At 36.0% G+C, this 18,435-nt stretch overlaps 5 protein-coding genes across 8 annotated transcripts; 1 reads left to right on the top strand and 4 right to left on the bottom strand.

The window, feature by feature from the left end:
• Nucleotides 1-713: 713 nt before the first annotated feature.
• LOC111018860 (FANTASTIC four-like protein (DUF3049)) lies at nt 714-1,642 on the bottom strand. Its single transcript, XM_022295107.2, has one exon. The coding sequence runs from the start codon at nt 1,571-1,573 to the stop codon at nt 896-898; it is 678 nt and encodes a 225-aa protein (XP_022150799.2). The 5' UTR covers nt 1,574-1,642; the 3' UTR covers nt 714-895.
• Nucleotides 1,643-3,019: 1,377 nt separating this feature from the next.
• LOC111018879 (tagatose-6-phosphate ketose/aldose isomerase, putative (Mog1/PsbP/DUF1795-like photosystem II reaction center PsbP family protein)) lies at nt 3,020-6,466 on the bottom strand. 2 transcript variants are annotated; one of them, XM_088127727.1, is made up of 7 exons: nt 6,082-6,466; nt 5,664-5,743; nt 5,314-5,425; nt 4,914-4,971; nt 4,721-4,778; nt 3,563-3,635; nt 3,020-3,312 (listed from the first exon to the last, which is right to left on the bottom strand). In XM_088127727.1, exons 1-7 carry the CDS (start codon nt 6,403-6,405, stop codon nt 3,220-3,222), a joined length of 798 nt encoding a protein of 265 aa, XP_087983853.1. In that variant the 5' UTR covers nt 6,406-6,466; the 3' UTR covers nt 3,020-3,219. The 2 variants fall into 2 exon arrangements, with proteins under 2 accessions (XP_087983853.1, XP_022150831.1); XM_022295139.2 differs by having other exon boundaries at nt 5,314-5,374; nt 6,082-6,464.
• A 205-nt stretch (nt 6,467-6,671) lies between these two features.
• TLP18.3 (thylakoid lumen 18.3 kDa protein) lies at nt 6,672-8,595 on the top strand. Of its 2 annotated transcripts, XR_015792887.1 has the most exons (4): nt 6,672-7,215; nt 7,434-7,626; nt 7,953-8,337; nt 8,428-8,595. XR_015792887.1 is itself a non-coding variant. In XM_022295042.2 (3 exons), exons 1-3 carry the CDS (start codon nt 6,760-6,762, stop codon nt 8,198-8,200), a joined length of 897 nt encoding a protein of 298 aa, XP_022150734.1. In that variant the 5' UTR covers nt 6,672-6,759; the 3' UTR covers nt 8,201-8,353. The 2 variants fall into 2 exon arrangements, 1 of the variants encoding a protein (XP_022150734.1); XM_022295042.2 differs by lacking the exon at nt 8,428-8,595 and having other exon boundaries at nt 7,953-8,353.
• A 715-nt stretch (nt 8,596-9,310) lies between these two features.
• LOC111018863 (GDSL esterase/lipase At1g54790) lies at nt 9,311-13,141 on the bottom strand. The gene is made up of 5 exons (XM_022295112.2): nt 12,586-13,141; nt 12,263-12,466; nt 11,298-11,467; nt 9,997-10,267; nt 9,311-9,863 (listed from the first exon to the last, which is right to left on the bottom strand). Exons 1-5 carry the CDS (start codon nt 12,860-12,862, stop codon nt 9,595-9,597), a joined length of 1,191 nt encoding a protein of 396 aa, XP_022150804.1. The 5' UTR covers nt 12,863-13,141; the 3' UTR covers nt 9,311-9,594.
• A 1,334-nt stretch (nt 13,142-14,475) lies between these two features.
• LOC111018864 (GDSL esterase/lipase At1g54790) lies at nt 14,476-17,903 on the bottom strand. 2 transcript variants are annotated; one of them, XM_022295113.2, is made up of 5 exons: nt 17,575-17,903; nt 15,837-16,040; nt 15,588-15,757; nt 14,980-15,250; nt 14,476-14,880 (listed from the first exon to the last, which is right to left on the bottom strand). In XM_022295113.2, exons 1-5 carry the CDS (start codon nt 17,825-17,827, stop codon nt 14,612-14,614), a joined length of 1,167 nt encoding a protein of 388 aa, XP_022150805.1. In that variant the 5' UTR covers nt 17,828-17,903; the 3' UTR covers nt 14,476-14,611. The 2 variants fall into 2 exon arrangements, with proteins under 2 accessions (XP_022150805.1, XP_022150806.1); XM_022295114.2 differs by lacking the exon at nt 17,575-17,903 and adding an exon at nt 16,193-16,573.
• Nucleotides 17,904-18,435: the final 532 nt, after the last annotated feature.

Here is an 18,435-nt window from a genome sequence, read left to right as displayed (position 1 = left end):
CATTCAATTAATTAGTTAGGCATATTTAACGAGTAAAGCCAAAGCGAGCATAGTAATCAACATGTCTCAAATGCCAAAGCGAACATATAGCTAAGCGGTAATCGACATATGTCTCAAAATATTACCTTATTAAAGATGTCACTCAAATGACCGGAGCCCTTCCAATTTGAACAAATTTCTTAGTTTACAAAGCAAATCTCAACAATTCTCCAACCTAAATTTGCTCGAGGGGGGATGATCAACTTATATGTAAACCCATAGTTAATTTTAATTCATTTTAGCTATCATGGTAGGTTTCTATACGTGCCATATTTTTAAAAATTTTAAAAAATATTATAAACTCCCTTGTTAAAGCCCCGTTGAAAGATGAAAGATTTAGATAACTTAAGCAGATAAGAAATATAAATTGATTTTTTGAAATGTTTCTCGGGAATTGCATCAGAACATTCATTCCAGTTCTTAGCTCATTATTTCAGCAGAGAAAGAGACCAAAATAAAAATTCCACTGACCACCGCTTGCTCTTTTCCTGAACCATCATATCTCTGACTCAGAATTCAAACACTCCACACCATGCATGCACATTATTATAATAATAATAATTATTATTATTATTATTCACATTCCACTTCCAAAAAAAAAAAAAAAGACCATAAATTTGACATATGTAGATTTTTGAACTATTTATCCGTCACCATATCTAAGTATTTTTCTAAAAAAAAAAAAGAACCTTATCCTATAAAACCCCCCACAAAGACAACTGATTTTTCTCTTTCTTAAAAAAAAGAAAAAAGAAAAAAGGGAAAACTATAAAATTCTCTCATTTTATGCACGCCCACCACCGGTTCATCAAATCCTACCAAATCATTTAAAAAGAAAGGAAAAAAAAAAACCCTTTTAACTTGTTGTCACACAGTGGTGCCTCCACACATCATCCAAATGCTGGTGGCGGCGCCGGCCGTCCACCGCCTCCACACACCGCCGGAATTCCCCCGTCCCTTCTTCCACAAAACCCTCATCATCTTCTTCTTCTTCATCGTCCTCGTCAATTATATCTTCTTCTTGATCATCTTCTTGTTGTTTGTCCATGATGAGGTGCAATCTGAGTCGTCCATCTCCCCTGGAAGCGCGGAGAATCTCTGGCCGTTGGATCCTGACCTCGGTGAGCTCCAGCCGTCCATCTTTCCTGACCGGACGGAGATAGAAATTAGGATGTCCATGCTGGTTCAGAGAAGACAGCAGCGGCGGGAAACTCCTCTCGACCAGCACCCTCCGCCGCGCCCTGACCCCACCGCCGCCGCCGTTGTCGGCCTCCGTGATCATTTCATTTTCATCCAGGCGGCGCTGGTCAGAGCTCTCGAAGCCGAGGCTCTCGGTGCAGTACATTAAGCCGTCGACGCCGCCGTCGTTGTGGTCGACGAAACCGACCCCGCCGGGATCTCTCCGCTGCGGCGAGGGCGGCGGAGAAACGGAGAAGCTGATATCGTGGTCGTCGTCGGGGTGGGATTTGAAAGGGGAGAGGGTGTCGGCAAAGGCCAGGAAAGAGTGGACACTTTTTCTGCAGAAACTCATCATTTTTGTTTTGTTGGTGATGGGAATTAAGAAGAAGAAGAGGGGTATTAATAATGTCCAGCCGGGTGGGGACGCACTTGATCTTGTCTTCGCTATCATTAAAAATTAATACTTTATTCTTTTAATTATTTTATCTCTCTTAAAATATATATTTTCAATAAGTAAAGACAATATTAATAATTTTAAAATTTTATTAAATGTAGTTTAGTATTGAAATATCAAATAGAAATAAAATAAGTAGAAGGTCTTTATTTTTAGTTTTGAAATAGTAATGATAAAGATGAGAAGAATTATGGTTATCCATGTGGTTTGTTGGGTTGTGAGAGATGGGGAAATGGTGAGAATCCAGAAGCCTTGGAGTGTGAGAGATGGGTAATCCACAAGCCTTGGAGTGAGGGAGAGAGAAGAACAACAAACAAAATATTCAACTTCTTCCCATTTCAACCTTCTTTTGTCGGTTCTATTCTGATAACACTTTCAATTTTTGTTTTCTACTTTCAAATTAAACTTTTCTTTTTATTTTAATAACTTTTGTCAAAATATTCATAAATTTCATCATTTTATATATAAAACAAAACATTCTTATTATCGTAAATATTCCAATATTACACTTCTTCTCGAAAAGTTGAAAATTATAACCAAGTAGTATATTTATAAAATTTCAACCATTTGGAGTACAGAATCCAAAAATAGTTTTGAAAAATAAATCTGCTAGAGATGTTTACTAAATTCAATAGAATTCAAATGGCATATCAAGATCGAGCTCCTCTCGATCTTATTCGCATATCAAATAAGTTCTTAATTTTTTTTAATTATCTTTAATCCTCTAGTACAGTTCATCCTCAATAATCTCACTAATAATTAGAAAAAAAAAAGAAGAGTGATTGAATGAAATATCTGAACAAACAAAATAAATATAATTCTTACAAAACAGTGGGAATCTCATCTGCTAAACTTACTTGAAGTGGGAACCTCACCACAAGCATAATAAAGTAGCTCAGCATTTATAAAGCTTTTAGGCTAAGTTATAGTAAGTTGTGCTTATTTAATCCTTTGAATTTAATTTTTTTAATACAACATTATAGGTAGAATGCAGATTCGGATTCGAACTTGCAATTTTTTAATTAGAGATAGATACCTCAACCAATTGAAGTAAGCTCAGGTTGACAATTTTAAAAAATTCGAACCTTTGAGTGAACTTAGTATCAAAAACTTTTGGTGTCTCCCAAACCTTGGGGCTCGAGACAAGCTCTAACTCACAGTCATCCAAAAAAAACTAGATGAAAAAAAAGGTGGTAGTTAGGTTCTTTGCTTCTAAATAGTCCTCATTATGTCATTAATGAAATGCTAAGTTTGTGAAAGATGCTTCTAGTTAATCTCAATTTATATCATTAGTGAAATACTGATGTAGAAGGTATAGTGGCCCGTTGTTTAACAAACCATGCCAACTGAATCCGAATTAATCTTGTAGATAGCATTTTGTTAATACTATAGTTTAGGAACATAGACAATTAAAAAAAAGTTTATTGACTAATAGACACTATAAACAAATACATAATTTAACCAAAATTGACCTGCTATCTAATTTATGAAGTTTAAGCTTAGTGGAGTACTCACAAGGTAATGAAATGAACTATATTAAGAAATGATTATAGCACTGTTAGAGATATGGCAGCAGAACGGAGTTTTATGCCATCTTCATCCCATTTCGACCGTGGTGCAGTTGCTCCAGCAACAAACGCCTACAAAAAGAAGAAGAAGAAGAAGCTATGTCAAAATGACGATTGACGCTCGGGCAACACCACGATCTTCAAGCAGAACTCAGAATTCTAAAGTCAAGTTTGCCATATTGAACATCATATCAACTAGTAAGATTTGCCCCCATCATCAGTTTAGCTTTGAATCAATGGCTTATCCAAATGTCATAAAAAACTCAGACCCATCCAGCCAAATAAGATGTTTAGTTTGTAGTGTGAATTGTAAATCACAGACCTGTCCACTGTTGACAGTTGCTACTAATGCAACGTGTTGTTCGCCCTTCCCAAACTCGTAGAAATAATAAGTCCTAGAAAAAGAGGCAATGAGATGAAAACATGAAAGTTGATACAGGAAAAGAGGATTAGAAACAATTATTCAAAAACTTCTAACTTTAACCATCATGGGACGGCCCAAATGATCTATCATGACCAATGTAAATAGCAAATGACTTAGAGGGAATGGGTTCAAACTATGGTGGCTACCTACCTAGGTTTTAATATCCTACGAGTTTCCTTGTTTCATTGTCAACCAAATGTAGTAGGGTCAGGTGGTTGACCTATGAATAGTCGAGGTGCGCGTAAGCTGGCCGGACACACGGATATAAAAAAAAAAGAAACTTCTAACTTTAGATCCAGAGAAAAAATTGCTTCTCTCCTAGGATATTAAATCTTAGGTAGGTGGCCACCATAGTTTGAACCCATTCCCTCTAAGCCCTTTGCTATTTACATTGGCCTTTATTGACCACTGGACCATTCCATGATGGTTAAGGAGCTCATGATGTATTAAAATGTGGTATTTAAATAACTATATGGACTAAGAATATTATGGTCATGCTTCACACCAATCTATCAGTGTTCTTAACTTTTTCCCTATTCAAGACAAAAGCTCTGACCTCTGGAGGTATATATAAGTAGAGGCAGAGGAAGAGACTCTCTTCGGTGTTGCGGCTCTCACAATATTTTATTTTGATATTTGTGAGTGTCTGGATCAATTTTCGCACCTCTCGACTAATCTTACAGACAACTGTCTGACTCAACTACATTTGATTGCCCGTGAAATTTGTATCGTCCCACATCTTAGGACATGGGAGCACTCTTGGGTGTGCTAACTTTTCTTCTCTATTTCGTGGAACTTTCAGCGTGAGAGAAATAGGAGAAATTTTAGAGGCATGAAAGCCCTATGGTTATGTTTTATGTCTCTCTTTGAATTTCAGTTTCTAAGGATTTTTATGACTACCCTTTGCCTGTTATCCTCATCAACCAGAGCCCTTTTTATGTTCTCCAATTCGCTTTCTTTGTACAAACTCCTTTTAGAACTTGTTTTTTCATTGAAAAGAAAAAAGAGAATCATATTTGCAAAGATTTTGTCCTAACACCTTGGCACCATAGTTACCTGAAACCTTCATCTTCCTTAATTTTAAATGTTCGGGCGGAAAACAAAGTTGCGCCACCTATCATGGTCAGAATTCCAAAATCAATAGCTAGAATGAGATGTGGAACAAAAGAAAAAATAACTATAACCATAATGACCAGATAAAAAAACCCAAAAAGGGTTACTTAGCCTATTGCAGAAGTGTAATGTGTACCTGGAACAAAGATTTTTGCAGCTTCCCTTAAGGAACCTATATCAGATATATCTTTCGCCTGTTTTTTGCAAGTAAGAACGGAAGCTCCTAAAAAAGTTGTCCATGAAAGAACATAAACATAACTAAATAAGCATCTACGAAATCACCTTATTCAAGTTTGTGATTAATAACTTCAAAAACCATTTTGAAAAACTCAGACTAACAGTAAGGTAGTATGATCTCTTCTTGGTATGAAAGAGCCAGGAAGCTTAGAAATAAAGCAAGACACAAACGACTTGGCAAAAGAAAACCGTTCAGAAACCAAATCAAAAGCCAGTTGGATGCATCACAAGTTGAATTTAACGTTGGCCATTTTGATCATAAGTCTTGAAACGTCACAACGTGACCATCATTGCGCTACCTCTAGAAAGGTGATCTTAAGTTGATTCGTCGGACGAGTGACAACACTTACAACTTCAGAGCTGTGTTTACCAACAAAGCAAAGAAGGATAAAGAAAAAGTGAATGAGAAAACTCACAGTCACAGCAAATAGAACTTTTAGTCATGGCACAACTTTAGCATACCTCAGTCAACTGGCCTAATTAAAATTCTTCAAAAGAATTGTTGTGTTGTTTTTTACATTCGATTAAGCTAAGCAAATTTAAATGGTAGAAATATACTTCCTTGCAGAAAACTTTAAACTTCATCCCACCTACAAGTCAAATACAAGCCAGAGCAAACAATATGAACAGAAGAAGAAAATAGTATTACCCATCAGGAGATTCAAACCGGGCTGCAAAGGTTTTTGTTTTTGCCTTATCTCCATAAAGAGATAGTCCAGCACTGTAATCCTACAAACCCCAAGCACATTACTCAGCCAGTTGCAAATGATGAACCTTTTAAAATGTTGATTAATGTAGATTTATGTTCCTTCAATTACAAACTAATGATTTGTCCTCTTTTTTTATTCAATGAGAAACCACACTTTCATAGAGCAAACAAAAGAAAACAAAAATATGAACTAGAACTACGCAGATTAGAATCCACAAGCATTAGCAGAAAATAACCTTGAATTAAACATTCAACACTACGATTAAACAAACAGAAATCAGTTGGAAGAGGAAAGTAGAAAAGGCAGAGATAAACAGTGTTCATACAGATAAAACATCAGGGGTACTGTTGTCTATACCTCAGGCTCCGTGAGGTCTTCAAACTGAGGCGGCACCCGAATGGAAAACCCATCGCCATAGAACTGAAACCAAGACTTTGTGTTGGCTATTCCAGGAAGTCCCGGTTTCGAATTTGGCGAAGTTTCAGAGGATCGGGCAACTGGGCATTTGGGGATCAACGAGATTAGACAGAGCGAAGCTGTTTTGAGGATGAAATGTCTCTTGGATTGGGGATTCAAAGCTGTAGACTCGGGAAAGCCGACGGCGGCCTGCCGGGGGAAGGCGGAGGTGGGGTTTTGGGGAGGGTTTGGAGGGTGGAGACAGTGAGAAAGAAGAAGGGCCATAGGGAAATGAGGATAGCTTTCATACCCAATGAACAAAAAGGAGAGAAATAAAGTGGGATTATTTTATTTCAAGCAAAGATGTTGTTTAAAAAAAAAAAGATATAATCTTTGACTTTGACCAATCAAAAAACAAAGAAAAATAACTTAATACAATTATCCAAAATGTGCTCCCAGAGTTTTTTCATGGCTCTTATGAACTCTATCCATCCTCAGATTATTTGTCCCCACCAAAAGAAAAAATCCCAAATAAGCAAAAACCCAAACCACTCAATTTCTGATGGAAGGAACAGAGCTTCACCCCCGTTTCCTCTCTGTGTTCCATGCCTCACCATTTCTGAAGCTCTTCAAGTTCCTATGGAAACCATTCTCTCTCCCCACTCTCTCTCTCTCTCTCCTCTACTCAGCCCCAAAGCTTCCTCTTCCAAGAATCTCTTGCCCCATTCTCTGCAACCCAGGTCAAAATTTGTTTCTTTCTCTAAGCCCATTTCGCTCACCCTTAAAAAACCCTCTCCTCAGTCGCTCCGATCGTCTCTCCCAATTCCTTCGAATTGGTTCTCCCATCTCCAACATGGACTGGCCGCGCTGGCGATCTCTCTGGCGTTGAATTTCTCCCCATTGTTGGCCGGCGGTGGCAATGCCCTGGCGTCCGAATTCGATGTGCTCAGCGACGGGCCGCCGAAGGAGTCGCATCTGGTGGACGACGCCGGAGTTCTCAGCCGAGTCACGAAGTCGGATTTGAAGAGGCTGCTCTCGGATTTGGAGTCCAGGAAGAATTTCCACATCGATTTCGTCACTGTTAGAAAGCTCACTGTAAGTCACAAACGAGACAAACAAAACCCCGAATGCCCCTTTTCTTTGCTGTGATCCAAACCATAGAACCCAGATACAATATTGAAGCAATAACTTAAGTTTTGTTATTATGGGAAGAGAAAGCTACATTTTCACAGTGGAGAGATTTGAAAATCAATCTTAGATTCATCATATTGTTGTATGATCTCTGATATGAACTTATGAACTATTGGTTGTAGAGCAAAGCTGATGCATTTGAGTATGCTGATCAAGTTTTGGAGCGATGGTATCCCACTGTGGAAGATGGGAACAACAAAGGCATAGTTGTTCTTGTCACCAGCCAGAAGGAAGGAGCCATTACTGGTGGCCCTGCCTTTATCCAAGCAGTTGGAGAAAACATCCTTGATGCCACAGTAACAGAGAACCTCCCAGGTAAACTAACTGCCTCTTCTTCCACTTCTTTCACTCATGAATGTTGTGTCAAATCTGTCATGAACATTGAACAAAACTCCCATCTGAAGAAGCTGCTAATGCAATTTTCATCAGCCCCTTGCTGAACTTAAATTGTAACACATTACAACTAGTAGATTCCTGTCATGGTACTTGAAACCAAGTCGTCCTTGCATATAAGTATTTTGATATCGGGGAATAGAAAACCGTAAGCAAACTTGTACCAAGTCAGCATAGTTTGGATGCCTTAGTTGCTTAGACTACACCATACTGCAGACTGATTAAGATTGTTTGTTATGTAACTGCAGTGTTAGCTACTGATGAAAAGTATAATGAGGCGATATATAGCAGCGCGAAGCGGCTAGTCGCTGCCATTGATGGACTTCCAGATGCTGGTGGTCCGTCATTTAAGGACAATAAGCGCGAATCTAACTTCAAAACAAGGGAAGAGACAGAGGAGAAAAGAGGACAGTTTTCTCTTGTAGTTGGAGGTTTGTTAGTGATAGCCTTTGTTGTTCCTATGGCTCAGTATTATGCTTATGTCTCCAAGAAGTAAAACAAATATGTAAGAGCAGAGGCAGAGGCTGAGGCAGATGTTCCCATCTATTTCCTTCACATTCAAATGTATAACTTGATGTTGTACAAAGAGGGTTCTTACAAGATTATTTGCCACAAATCTGTTATAAAACAAGAGTTGAGTTGTTTCCAAGACCCCTTTCTTTTCTTTTTTCTTTTTTTATTTATTTTTCTATAACTAATGGCCTATCCCCTCTAATTTTTTAGTGACAAGTAAGTTTTCAACTTAGGAGCTTGAATCGAGGATCTTAGAAGGTAATAGGTCCTTCCTTACCACTAATTCTCTTGATTATAATTTTTAGGCTCCCAATCGGAATGAAATGTAATATCATTTCTGAACAAGATATATGATAATTCCTAGAATACCTTTTGTTATTTCTAACTAATTACAAATGACTAAAAAGTGTTAATATTATTTTTAATTAAAACAATATCAAATTTTAATTTATTTTATTAATAGTAAATACTTTTTATTATGATAATTTATTTAATATTAAAAAATAATAGATAATTAAAATATATTTACATCATCTAAAGAAGATTAATTCATTTTTAGTAGAACAACCCGTCGTAAATATAAATGAGTAACAAAAATAAAAGAGTACGACTAAAATGGTAAACAATTAATTAAAAAGTTATGAGTTCTATTTAATTAATATGAGTTCTATTTAATAAAGAGGAGAGAAATGAGAGTGGTAGAATTGTTACTAAAAATGTGTGGGACGCATCAGATAAGGAATGGAAATGAGATTAATAAAGTTGTAAGAGAAGTTGATAGGAATGTGATTATTCTAGGATTGGTTCCTAAGTTTGAGATGGGTCCACTAATTGATTAATAAAAAATTTTATTCTCATTTCTTGATGTTTGATAATTAAGAGAGAGAAATGCAAAAACATAAATATTTAAAAAATAATAATGAACTGTTAATTTTTCAATGGTGGTGAGCATGGTCTATGCCGATAATGAGCCAAGTATTCCTCAAATCTCTAAGAAAAGAGCAAAATGTCTTTTAACTGGCAAGTTAAGACGCATCATTTTGCACAGCTAAAAGCTCTTCAGAATTGCATGACTTTTGAGGTTTGCACTATATTGGAATAATCTCATCAAATAAAAATGGCCACATTTATTAGAAATGGAGAGATAGAGAGAGGAGCAGGCACTTTGGCCTCTATGCACTTAATTATTCAGCTGCTACACATGTACAGTGTTTACAATCTAAAAACAGAAGCCATAAAATGAATGAGCCTAATTATTTGATTTCATGTCTAAACATAAACGCATCGTTGCATGTTCAGATCTCAGTTTCAACCCCCAAATGAATGCTTACGTTTAGACATTATATAAATCAACTACCTAATCAAATGCAACCCAAACTAGAACTTGAGCTTCAGAAGATATGGCATTTTATCCGAGAAGGGTGGATCAGAATATTTTCCAGAGAGTATTTCTGATGACACATACTGATTTGCAGCCTCTGTATAATGAATTCCATCCCAATTTATGTACACCGAGCTATTGTCGCACCCTTTCGCCGTGACCCCCATCCCGTTCAACGTCTTTGTTTGCCCGCACCCGACTCGACTGTCGTAGTTGAGCGGTGGACCTCCATAGCCACAGCAAGCCATAATAGGCTGTTCAAAACCTGTCATAATGCAGCAGCAAGCAAGTCACCAAATTTGACAGGATTAAGTTCTTTGTGTCAAAATTACTCGTTCTATCATCACTACTCCCGAACACACTCTAAATCTAACACGGAAGTTCGGCAAGATGCTGACCCAATCGCGAATAATTGGCGATGAGATTCGATTTTATGGTATAGATATCAACATATGTGACGTTCCCATCTGAAAATTGGGCCTGCAGTTTTTTAGAGAGAGCATGAAGCTGTGAATTGAAGAGTTTAGCGGCTTGGTTGTGTGCACTGACGCATCCAAATTCATCAAGCTTCGATGGGTCAGTTCCAAATTTAGCAACATTCTGAGCCAAGCAACCTAGAGGACCTGTATTGTGAATCCAGAAATTCCTGGCCCCTTGGTCGTACAATCTCTGAAAAATAGGCAAAGTAATGAGCATAAATGTTTTGGCTTCACAACCATAAAGTTCATATAACATGCCATATACAATATTAACTTGAAAACTTTCACTTCCACTCCCATCTTGTTCTGTTTTCTCAATTTTTATTCGGGAGTACTCCAGTGTTGAGTCGTGGATTTTTCAACGGTGGTGAAAGACAAGATTTGGTAGTAAAAGTAACAAGTATTTTTTTATCTTTGTTTCCAAATCATTATTTGAATTAGGTTTCCCAACTTTTTTTTTTATCAAATTATTTTTATCATGTTATTTTTATTTTTTTTTGTTTCGTACTAGACTAATTTCATTTAAAGTAATGGATTGAGACATTTATTATATATAAAAAATTTTAGAAAGATATTTCCCAATCTAATTATATTTAATTATTACACATATCATTTTCTCCATTATTAGACAAATCAAACTTTCAGGTTAATGGCTATCAAAAAAAAAATCAGGTTAATGAATGTTTTTCACCCCAATTTTTTTTTTTTTTTGTTTATTTCTATTTTTTCTTCTTCTTCTACCTCCATTTATTTGTTTTTTTTTTCTATATTTTTTGTGTGGTTTTTTGAGAATGATGAGGAGGAAGTTTTGGGAAGTTTAGAAAATCAATGGAATTAAACAGTTTTGAGAAGATTTTGGAGATAATGCTCTCTTTTCTTTTTCGAATCTCTATTTTTCATATAAAATTTCTAAACTTGTATAAAATATGTTGAAACATGATAATTGTGAAATATGGGTTGAAATGCAAAGTGAACATTTAAGGAAAAAACTAATTGTTAACTCCTATACTTAGCTTTCACTTTAACTGAATTTTGAACATTCTTATCAAATGAAACATTAAGCTTCAAAATTGTCACGAACCAACTATCCAACAACTAACTAGGTAAACTTGATTAACTAAAAAAACACTGAGAATCAAATAATGAAAATGCTGTGGATCCAAACAAAATTATGATTGTACTGTACGAAAATAACTTAGAAAGAAAGCTTTGAATCTGACCTGAATTCCACTCTCGAATTCAGCTAAAATGGTGGGCACTGAGGCAAGAATTTGGTCCAGAGTTTTGGAGTAAAATGCACTGGCAAGGTCATTCTGGCCCATATCAAACATGTAAAGCCCCTTCTCAAAGTAGTCTTCCGCCGGTATGTACTTGTCAAATTTCTTACCATCTATTCAAACAAAAACAAAAAACATCACAAAAACAAACGATGATGTTAGATATCCAATATATAAATTAAATTTATCCAATCTATCTCTTGAATTGAGCAGTACTTTATTCATTCATTCGCTGAACCGTCAAAGCCATGCCAAAAATAGGAGTAAATAAGATAAGGAGAAAGTATTTTTTAGATGTACAAACAAAGACAGTTGCAGCTTCTGATCTATCTTATTCAGAAGAAAGCCTGACTCCGCTTCCTTCCTTATTTCACTTTTGCTTTAGGGACAACCTATTTCATGGGTTTCTCATCCTCGAGTACAGAGCTCTTTCCTTTCAGATCTTGCTTTCACCCCGTGCGGGAGATCTTGTGTTCGAACCTCTACATTACATTTATTATGATTTCGATTTGTTGGGTCTTGGTGCAATTTCTAAAGCCCACTAGCTTAGATATCCAATGTATAAATTATTGGTTAAAATATTCACTGTACTCTAAGTCTTAGTTCATTTTAGTCTTTAGCTTTTACTCTATCATTTTAACCCCTCCTTACAATACACTGTTACAAAAACTGTAATATTTACTTTTTAAAAAATATATATTAATTATAATATCGTGTTGAAATTGTGATATAAATAAAAAAAGATTAAAAATAAAATTAAAGAACCAGAATAGTCACTTTTTAAAAATACTAGTTAGAGAGACCAAAACAACTTTTAACCTAAATTAAATATAAGCTTAAGCTCTAACGGGTTATCTATTCGTTTTTAATGGATTATTGTTGTTTGATGATTCATAATGTTCATATACCTTTGGATGCTCGAAGCTCGAGAACCCTAGCTTTGAAATGGAGGAACTGGTTCACCTGAACCCCAAACGAAAAGGGGCTAAAAGAAAAGGGAGTCGCTGGTAGAACAGTAGAGGCTGCAGCTGCATAATTGCACCCCTTCCGAAAATTCGGCAGCCCAACGGAATCCAAATACGCATTCAGATAAGGCATATTCATCGCATCCACTGCACAAAATTAAACTTCAAGACATTAGCATCGATCAAGCAGCGTCGAAAACAGGAACAGAAAATTGGTGAAAAAATCAATGAAGATCTGAATCATCGAAAACAGGGAGGAAAATTACAGAGAAAATCAACAATGAGACGGCCATCGCAGTATCTGCCAGAGGGGTGGCCGAAGAATCGGTGGCCATAGGGCGGATTGATGGTCTCAAATCCGGCGCTAACAAGGCAACCGGTGTCGGAATTGGAGTCGCCGAAGTTGAAAACGGCGGGGCGATTGAAGGGGCTGGATCTGGCCACGCAAATACCGAGGAGGACGAAGATGAGGATGAGCAGAACGGAAGCGGTGACGGCCATGGCCGGCGGAACAGGGAACGATCTGCGGCTGCCCTGAGCCATCGAGGTCTCCGGTGGGTTATATATATATATGGGATTGGAATTTGGAATTCGGAATCGAAGCGTAGAAGCTTGAGTTGAGTGATGAGTGGGCAAAAACACAGAGAAATGAAGGAAGCAGAGCGTAGAAGCTCACTTGATTTCTTTGCTTGTGAACGAAGATACGGGCGGGAGATTCTTCGATTAGTTGCAGATAGTTGGAGTATCACATTTTCTGTTCAAATTTTATTTTGGTATTCTATTTTCTATATTTTTATCTTTTTTTATTTTAGCAGGTATATTCTTATTTTCTCAATATATATATATAGTCACTTATTTAAAAGAATAGAGATCCAATAGACTTTTTTTAGTACAACAAATATGGAATTTGGGATGTTGAATCAAAATTGAAAATTGAAAGTCCTATATTTAAACGTATAAGTTGAAAGTCCTATACTTTCAATGAACCAAAATTGAAAGTCCTATATTAACTAAATAGGCATGTTGAATGAATTAAAGTCGTATAAGTTGGCTAAGTAAAAATTAACCATTAGGTAACTAAATTCGACCATTATAAGAACAAAGGATGATGTAAGAATTAGCCGATATGAAGGTATGAAAACTGAAATGGACGAAAGCTAAAAGTATAGAGACCAAGACAAATATTTTGAAAATATAAAGATCAAAATGAACTAAAGTTGAAAATACAGGATTAAAAAAATATTTAAACGTATATTAATTAAAAAGACTTGTCGAATGTGTTAAAGTCGTACAAGTTGGTTGATGTAAGAATTAGTCATTAGGTAAGTTTAATGATTACAAGATGAAGAATTGAATAGCCAACTTTTAAAATTGTAATATTAAGTTATACTCAAATTGATGAATATTTTTATGGAATTAATGATTATATGAATCGAAAAAACCAACCAATTTTCACCTTTGAATTTGATGGGATAATTTATAGTACTACGATAATACTAATACTACTTCCATTCATTGTCAACCACATTAGCCTTATTTAAAAATGATGTGGACCTTCATTTGCGAGGAAAATTTTTTAGTGAGAGCAGAGGAGTGAGTAATAGAGAGTATTACAAAATTTATCCTTTTTTTTACAATTCCTTCCAATTTTATCTAATGACTTGAGTAATTGAATGGTTAAAGAAATATTCTTATATGAATTTAATGAATTATAAAATACATGCATAAAAAACAAGTTTGCAAAATGCATTCGATGGTTCATCTTTGTACATTAATTGAACTTAATTTTATATCACGCTTGATTTTCAGTGAAATGAGTGAATTTCAAGAGATTTTTATCTTGATTTTAGTTAAATTTAATAACAAGTAAATGTAGCAAAATTGAGCCTAGGATAACGCTTTGTCAATTTTTTTGTACACTTGTTAAAAGTTTATTATTAAATTTGATTATTTTTTTCTCAATAATTAAGAAGAATGTAACCTTCTTTACATTTTAACTTAAAATGTAAATTTTTTATAATATTTATTACTTAATTGTTTTTAATTATATTCTAAATTGAACGAAGGCATGTGAAAAAGAATTAGTGTTTAAGCCACTTGTAATTTTAATTTATCTACACATATGTACTGTGTTTGCAATCTAGAAACAGAATCCATAAAATGAATGAGAGAATTAATTATTTGATTCCATGTCTAAACATAAATTCATCCATTGTTAAGTCTCAAATCCCAAATGAATGCTTTAAATTTAGACATTATATAAATCAATTATCTAATCAAATCCAAGCCAAACTAGAACTTGAGCTTCAGAAGGAAAGGCATTTTGTCTGAGAAGGGTGGATCAGAATACTTTCCAGTGAGTATTTGTGATGACACATACTGATTTGCAGCCTCTGTATAATGAATTCCGTCCCAATTGATGTACTCCGAGCTATCATCGCACCCTTTTGCTGTGACCACCGTCCCGTTCAACGTCTTCGTTTGCCCGCAGACGATTCGACTGTCGTAGTTGAGCGGTGGACCTCCATTGCCACAGCAAGCCATAATAGGCTGTTCAAAACCTGCCATAATGCAGCAAGCAAATCATCAGATTTGACAGGAGTACTAACAGAGAAAGAGGCTAAATCTAACACAGAAACTGTACGGCAAGATGGCCAGACCGAGTCGTGAATAATTGGCGATGAGGTTCGATTTTATCGTGTAGATATCGACGTACGTGATGTTCCCATCTGCATATTGGCCCTGCAGTTTTTTACAGAGAGCATGAAGCTGTAAATTGAAGAGTTTGGCGGCTTGGTTGTGTGAACTGACGCATCCAAATTCATCAAGCTTTGATGGGTCAGTTCCAAATTTAGCAACATTCTGAGCCAAGCATCCTAGAGGACCTGTGTTGTGAATCCAAAAAATCCTGGCACCTTGGTCGTACAGTCTCTGAAAAATAGGCAAAGTAATGAGCAAAAATGTATTGGCTTCACAACAGTAAAGTCATATAATATATAACATCGCAATTACGGCTAAGTTATGTTGATGTTGGTTCTGAATGCACAAATATTTGGTCATTAAGAAACTCATAAAATTTACTATCCTAAACAAGTATCCATCTACCACCATGAGGCTGGTTTGGAAATAGTCGATTAATATTTCTATCAAATGCTATATGAAAATTTGAGATAGAATTTCCAGCAACCAACAAATGACACAAAAGTTCAACTTCAAAATTATGATTTTGCCAAAATAACTTGGAAAGAAAGAAAGCATGGTGTATGACCTGAACTCCACTCTCAAATTCAACCAAAATGGAAGGTATAGAGGCAAGAATTTGGTCGAGAGTTTTGGAGTAAAATGCACCAGCAAGGTCATTCTGCCCAATATCAAACATATAAAGCCCCTTCTGGAAGAAATCTTCGGCTGGTAGGTACTTGTCAAGTTTCTTAGCACCTACACAAACAAAAAGAAAAAGTTAGACGATAGGTTTATCGTTATTTGATCATTCATAATCTTCATGTTCTGTTCATACCTTTGGCTGCTCGAAGCTCAAGAACCCTAGCTTTGAAATGGAGAAATTGATTCACCTGAACCCCAAACGAAAAAGGGCTAACAGATGTAGCAGTGGCGGGAAGGACAGTGGAGCCGGCAGCCGCAAAATTGCAACCCTTCCGGAAATTCGGCACCCCAATGGAATCGAGATACGCGTTCAGATAAGGCAAATCCATGGCATCCACTGCAGAAAAAGATCGAAAGATTAGCACCCAAATCGCCGAAAAGCGGAAGAATCTCAAGTACCCAAAAGAGAGAAATAAGGGAAATGGGATATTGCAGAGATAATCCGAAGCATAAAAAGAGAGGGGGGAGGGAAAAGGGGGTGAAAATTACAGAGAAAATCGACGATGAGGCGGCCATCGCAGTATCTGCCGGAGGGGGTTCCCAAGAAGCGGTGGCCATAGGGGGGGTAGATGGTCTCAAAGGCGGCGCCGACGAGGCAGCCGGTGTCGGAGTTGGAGTCTCCGAAGTTGAAAACAGCCGGGAGAGAGAAATGGATGGATCTGGATATGGGGAGGCAGAGGAGGAAGAAGGCGAGGATGTGGAAAGCGGCCATGGGGGGCGGTGGATGAGAATGGGGACCGGCATTGGGATTATATGGGTAAGTGTAGAAGAAGAAATGGGCGTAGAAGCCATGGTTGGTAATGGTAATGGTGGGTCACTCTGTAGCAAGCAAAAAGACAGAGGAACCAACGGACAAAGCAACTGTGAAGGCAAAGCATATCGCTGTGCCTGTGACTTCATTTTCAATGTTTTCTTTTTAATTACAATGTATGGGTGGTGATGGAATTACGATTTTACCCCGTTAAGCTATGTCCATACTAACGACTTGTCTAATGAATTTTTAAACTTTGGTCCTCTAAATTTTTTATTTTGTGATTAATAGTTTTTTTTTCATGTTATACTTTTTTAAAGGGGCATTTACCTAAATAACATAAAATAAATATATATTTTCAAATGTAGCAGAAATTTTGAAACGGTGTGAAAATAGCATATCCAAATGAAACTCAAATTTAAATGTAATATAAAAAACAGAAAAATATTTAATAAAAATTTATGCTATCTAATATATTTTTAATAATTCAACGACCTTTTAGACACAAAATTAAAGCGTACCCTTAGACACAAAATCAATTTTTGTTTAATAGGTCTCTAGAATTTAAAAGATGCATGAGAAACAAAATTGAAATACCTTTTTAAATTTTATGGACCTATTAATAACAACGTTAAAACTTGAAAGTTTAGAAACTTAGGAGACAAAGTTTAGGAACCAAACTGGTAATTTAACTTTTCTCTTTTAATTTCATTTTAGTCCTCATCTTTTATATTCGATAATTGAACTTTTAATGTATGTGTATGTAGTGGGCATATATATGCTACACAGGTTCAATCAATCTCACATAGCAGTCTCTAAATCGTGTATGTTGTATGCGATTCTTGACTTTGACCACCTTATTTTTGTCGGTTGGTTTTGAAATTTCTTATTTAATTTATACATTTTTTTTCATTTTACTTTAAATTCTACGTTATTTTTGTAATTTATTTTTTGAATAATATTATCCTTAAAATTAGCCAGAAAATTGGTCCTACTGCCAAGTATTTTCCCTTTATAAAACATTTCAAACTATATGAATGAGATCGCCAAGTGGAAGCACATGCAAGAAATTAAGAGAGAGCAAATTGATAGTTAAAAATGGAGGGGAAGTTTAATTTACTTAGAAAATCAACGATGAGGCGGCCATTGCAGAACCTTCCAGACGAAGGAGTCTTGAAATAACTCTGTCCATAAGGCAAATCCAGGCTGAATCCCTCGCCGGCGACGAGCTCGCCGGTGTCGGAGTTCGAATCGCCGAAGTTGAACGCCGCCGGATAATCAGACACGGCGGAACCTGTTCCACAGCGGAAAATCGTCGAACACATTACGAGCATCAGCGGAATCATCGCGCAGAATTTGGTAAAACTCGCCATAGCCGATCGATTGACTTAATTTTTTCCGATGATGAAAGATCGTTTTTCCGGCGGGTTTTTATCGGCGGAGAAAGAGGTTAGGGTTTAATTTAAGGGAAGGCAAGATGAAAGGTCAAAGCAAAGGTTTCTCTTCGCCCAAATCCACACACAAACTCCCAAATTTTGCAGAGAATAAGAAGATTTTTAAGTTTCAGTCCTAATATTTTAATCTTATACTTTTTAAGGTTTTCATTTCATCTAATGTAATGTGACCGTTATTTATAAGTATTTAAAATAAATTTCATATCATATATACGACATTTTATTATTAATAATCAAAAGAGTGTGGCTCATTACTTTTACCATTTTTTTTAAATCAATGCTGGGTTGGATTATTATTTATTTATTTATTTTTATTTTAGTATGACATGTGAGAGTAGGAGATCGAAGTCATAATTGTTTGGTAAGTTGATAATAATTTTAAAAAACTAATCATAAAAGGACTAACTTGAAATTAAAGTTAAAAGTATGAAAGACAAAAATAAAATTGAACCAAAATTTCATATTTCAAGGGAGTACATTGAAGTTAAAATTTGAATGAAACTTTGCGAGAGAAGGGTCATTTTGCA

Source organism: Momordica charantia (assembly GCF_013281855.1).
Source record: "Momordica charantia cultivar OHB3-1 chromosome 8 unlocalized genomic scaffold, Mcharantia_2.0 BLBB01000008.1, whole genome shotgun sequence".
Taxonomy (NCBI): domain Eukaryota; kingdom Viridiplantae; phylum Streptophyta; class Magnoliopsida; order Cucurbitales; family Cucurbitaceae; genus Momordica; species Momordica charantia.
This window is presented reverse-complemented; position numbering and strand designations above follow the sequence as displayed.